At 36.3% G+C, this 5,407-nt stretch overlaps 1 protein-coding gene across 3 annotated transcripts; it reads right to left on the bottom strand.

The window, feature by feature from the left end:
* Positions 1-632: 632 nt before the first annotated feature.
* LOC104808696 (expansin-A10) lies at positions 633-2,739 on the bottom strand. 3 transcript variants are annotated; one of them, XM_010534464.2, is made up of 5 exons: positions 2,633-2,739; positions 2,331-2,485; positions 1,799-1,934; positions 1,554-1,730; positions 633-1,248 (listed from the first exon to the last, which is right to left on the bottom strand). In XM_010534464.2, exons 2-5 carry the CDS (start codon positions 2,458-2,460, stop codon positions 942-944), a joined length of 750 nt encoding a protein of 249 aa, XP_010532766.1. In that variant the 5' UTR covers positions 2,461-2,485; positions 2,633-2,739; the 3' UTR covers positions 633-941. The 3 variants fall into 3 exon arrangements, with proteins under 3 accessions (XP_010532766.1, XP_010532759.1, XP_010532776.1); XM_010534457.1 differs by lacking the exon at positions 2,633-2,739 and having other exon boundaries at positions 2,331-2,493; XM_010534474.1 differs by lacking the exon at positions 2,633-2,739 and having other exon boundaries at positions 1,554-1,756; positions 1,816-1,934; positions 2,331-2,493.
* Between the last annotated feature and the right edge of the window lie 2,668 nt (positions 2,740-5,407).

The raw sequence follows: 5,407 nt of genomic DNA, 5'->3' as shown, positions 1-5,407 counted from the left end.
TATTTTGTATATATATTTATATTTTTATTTGTATATAGATATGAATATATATATATATATATATATATATTTTTGCTGTTTATTTATTTATTTATTTATTTATTTTAAAATTTCGATTTTTTTATATTTTTTTGGATTTTTTTTAAAAATCCGATGTGGTATGCTGATGTGGCAAAAAATCTATGTGGCGTACCACGTCAGCAGCTACGTGGCGTGCCACGTCAGCGGTTAACGGACACTTAACATCGTTTTCGGATTGTGTAGGAAATTGCAGTTAAATTGGATAGTTCGTGTATCAATTTGGCACATTTGATAATTTGGTGTAGTTTTTTATCAAATTAAAAATTCGTGTAGGAAAAGGTCACATTTGTAAATTTTGGTGTAGTTTTTTGTCAAATTAAAAATTCGTGTAGGAAAAGGTCACATTTTACAAAGTCGGTGTAGGAAAATGTCATTTTCCCTTATAAATACTATACGTATATACATATATGTATGCGTTCATATTCGGAATGTTTATAAATATTATATAGATGTTGTTTCCCTCTTGTACACCGTAAAAAGGATGCATATAGAAAAAAACTTAGACAATTCTCTCCGATGCTTTGGGGGATTAAAATACCGTGAATAAAATATGATGCTAATAACTAGCGGGTGGTAATAAATCCACCTTGGGATCGGTAAATTAAATATTTCACCAAACCCTACAAATGCTTTTTTCTTTCTAAGTTTTTATTCCTAAATTAAATTAAGAAAAATATAATGGTCCCGAAAATGACATCATCCAGGCCTGCCATAAAACTAAGCGGCCCAATGAAGACGCATCATCATCAGTCACCCCGGTTTCAAGAGAGATTGAATTACCAATATACCCTCCACCGTTACTATTATCCTTTTTGTGCTTGAGAGAAGGGATTTTACGAAAACGCCCTTCCCTCTGTCCCTCACCGGAACTGAGCGCCGGTGAAGGTCTGGCCGAAGGACCAGCCGGAGGGAGCGACGTTGAAGGAGACGAGGGAGCGGCCATCGCCGGTGGTGAGCTTGAAGGAGAGAGCTTGTCCGTTGAGGTAAGAGTTGCTCTGCCAGTTCTGTCCCCAGTTCCTCGACATCGCCTGCCATCCTGTCCGAGCACCCTTTATCGCCGCTGCGTGCACATCTCCGGCGCCGGCGACGTTGGTGATCAGAACCAGGTTGAAGTAAGAGTGCCCGTTGATCGTGAACCTTATCCCTCCCCTTCTCCTGCACGGAACTCTGCAATCACACAACCCAAAAAAAAAAACAGAGTAAGGCTCGGAATTCATTTCATAGAACTGAATAAAATCTACGAATCTCCAAGAATTTTCACGAGGGAAATGAAAAATTCTGTCTTGATCACTAGTTTCAAGTGTGTCGTGCCATCTAATCTGTTTCAGAAATCAGAGAAGCTGAACAAAGCTCGTGCAGTAAATTGGACTGGTCGAGCCAAAAACCGCAGAATCTGATACATTCAACCGGTTTCAAGAGACATAAACCGAGTTCCACGTACTCTGTTTCGAACAAAACAGAAGAGAGCGTACCTTCGGTAAGAAACAGGGACAATACCAGCTCTGTACTGAGCAATGCGCTGAAACACAGGCTGAGAGAGATCAAAGTGCTGCTGGGGAGGGTTACACCATCCACCGCCATTGTTGGGCAAAGCGTTATTGGGAGGGCAGAAATTTGTGGCGGGGGCGACGATGGAGCCGGGAAGACACCATTTTGGATCACTAACACATCTTATCTCGAAGCAAGCCCCACAGCTACGATGGAGCCGGGAAGACACCATTTTGGATCACTAACACATCTTATCTCGAAGCAAGCCCCACAGCTAAGCCCGTTGTTGAACAGAGCCGTGCTCAATGCCGCAGTGTTCGTCCCGTACCCTTGGCTGTACAGGTTGCCGTACCCACAAGCCCCGCCTGATGGAAATTTTGTACGAGATCGTTAGAAAGAAAAAGGAGGAACCTTTGCCAAATGGGTGCCATGATTTTGCATAGATTGTTCATTTAGAGTGCTTTTGTCCATATGGGTCTGTTGCATTCTGTGTATTGTCCGTTAAAAGGCTCACCCTTGGCCTCTTTTATCGTTTCAATTCCTCTTTTGACATTTGAAGCTGTAATTCTTGTATGTCTTAATGCTGAAGAAAGGCGACATTTTTTTTTTGGAGAAGGATGTCGGTTTTAGTCTTTTAGATGCCATTAATAAATAAGCTAAACAAACGGGGTTGAAGTGGTAGTTTAAAGGAACCTTGAGGGAAAATGTTGATAAAGGTGGAAACTTTTTTTTTTGTGGGGGTGAAGAAGAAGAAAGTATACCCATACTGCCGGAAGCGTCACCGCCGCCGTAGAAGGTGGCATGGGCGTTGATCCAACCGCCGCCGCCGCCATTCACACCGGAGGCCATCATCCCGAACAAAACCAAAACCAAGAACCCAACAAAACCCATCTCTTCTTCTTGTTCTCGTTGTATCCTGCACATTGACGACAAAGTTAATCACTTTTGCTTTTGTCCACCTAAAAAAACATGCCCTTGAACGTTTTGTTTATTGCAGAATCGTTACAGGAAGCGAAAGTGGGTAATAACTTGAATCAGAAAATGAGAGAGAGAGAGTAATTACTTGGAATATGTAAAATTTCTTCTTTCCTTTCAAGAGAGAGAAGTAGAGAATCTTACGTTCTTGTAGGGATGAGAAACAAGCACTTGAATTTATAGAAATATTGACGAGGAAGATAGCCGTTATTTACGATTGTGCCACTGAAGCCTAGATAGGCTCCTTCTAAGCTTTTTTTTCCAAATCAAAAAGCAAAAATTAAAAAAAAAAAACATAATTTTATTTATTAGTTGTACATCATTAATATTTTGTTTTTTTTTTCGGAGGAAAAAAAACAGGTGAGGGAAATGCAACGGGAGAACACGGTGGGAGGGAGCTACAAGACATAAAGCCTTCTGTCCTTCGAACCGTGCGTGTATCTTTTTCATGTGGGAATCCTACATGAAAAAATCGATTTATAATTTACTTTGCTGTATTGACAATGCATTAAAAACACAAGATTGATATGTTTATTTAAAACTAAGCGGCCCAATGAAGACGCATCATCATCAGTCACCCCGGTTTTATTAAATTCGGGTTTTTTCCGGATTTTTATTGAAAATACATTTTATATACGTAATTTTGTTTTACTTCGTTTTTTTTGGATTTTATATCCAAATCTAGTTTGGCTGCTGTAATCTTTAAAAAAAAAATCATATTCAATTTGATTTGATGGGATACAGTCGTATAATACGATTCGGTTATAAAATTCGTACATAGATATATAAAAAGAAATTTGGAGATATACCAACAGTTGATTGCCCAGTGATTGAGAGATGACAAAATCATTCTCAAGGTCATGTGATGTAATTTCTGGATCAAAATGATCTATATACAAAATTTGGTCCTGTATTTAGGATGGATTTAGTGGTGTTGAAGGATCGAGAACTATCCTGATTATAAAAAAAAATTGGAGGTACAATAAATAGAAACAATGTAGATGGAAGACTATATCAAACCCGCTTGGAACCTATCCGAACAATTCTAGCGTGTGAAACTGCGTGCTGATTGAGTTTTAAAAAAACGTATCAATGGTTGTTTTGTCAGTTTTTTTTTCCCAAAATAATGATTATTTGGTGTTTCTCTAATCATTTGTAGATAAAATTTAAAAAAATAATAATAATAATAATAAACAACTAGAAGAATCAGTTCTGTTCTTCTGCTCCTCATCATTACAAGACAGCTTTTTTGTTCAAGACGGTGTCTTTCGACCACATGCGGCGTATCTCTGTTTCTCGCTCATTTATCGGTTCATATATTATTATTTTTATATACTTTTGTTTCATCTCTCGAGAAATAATACGTAACAGAAATTGGATTTTTATTTAAATTAACTGAATTTAGGAATGTATGATCTAGGAAGTAGTCGTAGATTTCCGCGTCTGCAGTATATTAACGTATATTTTACGGATTTGTTTCTTTCCTTATTTATAGTAGTATTGTTGATATTTTTCTGTTGTAAGATAAGATTTCATTCTTATCTCTTGCTCTGTATATATATGGAAGCGTACAAAGTGAATAAAGTATCACAAATTTCCCCTTTACTTTTCTAAACGTATTATGGTATCAGAGCATTAAATGCTCCGCTAGCTGCTTTTTTCAGATCTCTATTTTTCTTTAGTTTCTTCTTCAGCGTTCTGCTTTCTGCTTTTTGCTTTTTCAGAATGTCTTCCCATTCTGATAATGAATCACCCACTACTCAACGTGCCGCCTCGCCTGTTCTCTCTAATTCTCTTGATCCATACTCAAATCCTCTTTATCTCATATATATACAGAGCAAGAGATAAGAATGAAATCTTATCTTACAACAGAAAAATATCAACAATACTACTATAAATAAGGAAAGAAACAAATCCGTAAAATATACGTTAATATACTGCAGACGCGGAAATCTACGACTACTTCCTAGATCATACATTCCTAAATTCAGTTAATTTAAATAAAAATCCAATTTCTGTTACGTATTATTTCTCGAGAGATGAAACAAAAGTATATAAAAATAATAATATATGAACCGATAAATGAGCGAGAAACAGAGATACGCCGCATGTGGTCGAAAGACACCGTCTTGAACAAAAAAGCTGTCTTGTAATGATGAGGAGCAGAAGAACAGAACTGATTCTTCTAGTTGTTTATTATTATTATTATTATTTTTTTAAATTTTATCTACAAATGATTAGAGAAACACCAAATAATCATTATTTTGGGAAAAAAAAACTGACAAAACAACCATTGATACGTTTTTTTAAAACTCAATCAGCACGCAGTTTCACACGCTAGAATTGTTCGGATAGGTTCCAAGCGGGTTTGATATAGTCTTCCATCTACATTGTTTCTATTTATTGTACCTCCAATTTTTTTTTATAATCAGGATAGTTCTCGATCCTTCAACACCACTAAATCCATCCTAAATACAGGACCAAATTTTGTATATAGATCATTTTGATCCAGAAATTACATCACATGACCTTGAGAATGATTTTGTCATCTCTCAATCACTGGGCAATCAACTGTTGGTATATCTCCAAATTTCTTTTTATATATCTATGTACGAATTTTATAACCGAATCGTATTATACGACTGTATCCCATCAAATCAAATTGAATATGATTTTTTTTTTAAAGATTACAGCAGCCAAACTAGATTTGGATATAAAATCCAAAAAAAACGAAGTAAAACAAAATTACGTATATAAAATGTATTTTCAATAAAAATCCGGAAAAAACCCGAATTTAATATATAATTTTCATAAACCCAAAATATTACGAAGACCCTAACCACAAACCAAATTGCAGCGTCGT

This window comes from Tarenaya hassleriana, unplaced genomic scaffold (assembly GCF_000463585.1).
Source record: "Tarenaya hassleriana unplaced genomic scaffold, ASM46358v1 Cleome1, whole genome shotgun sequence".
NCBI classification, from domain to species: Eukaryota; Viridiplantae; Streptophyta; class Magnoliopsida; order Brassicales; family Cleomaceae; genus Tarenaya; species Tarenaya hassleriana.
Note: the sequence above shows the minus strand (reverse complement) of the source record. Positions and strands in the feature narration are given on the sequence as shown.

Bases quoted from the DNA above. Each gene is read 5' to 3' on its own strand.
- LOC104808696 (XM_010534474.1), bottom strand. From the start codon at position 2,493: ATGTGCAGGATACAACGAGAACAAGAAGAAGAGATGGGTTTTGTTGGG. The intron at 1,935-2,330 runs GTATACTTTCTT...AATTTCCATCAG, and splicing joins TGACGCTTCCGGCAGTATGG to GCGGGGCTTGTGGGTACGGC. The intron at 1,249-1,553 runs GTACGCTCTCTT...GTGTGATTGCAG, and splicing joins GTCCCTGTTTCTTACCGAAG to AGTTCCGTGCAGGAGAAGGG.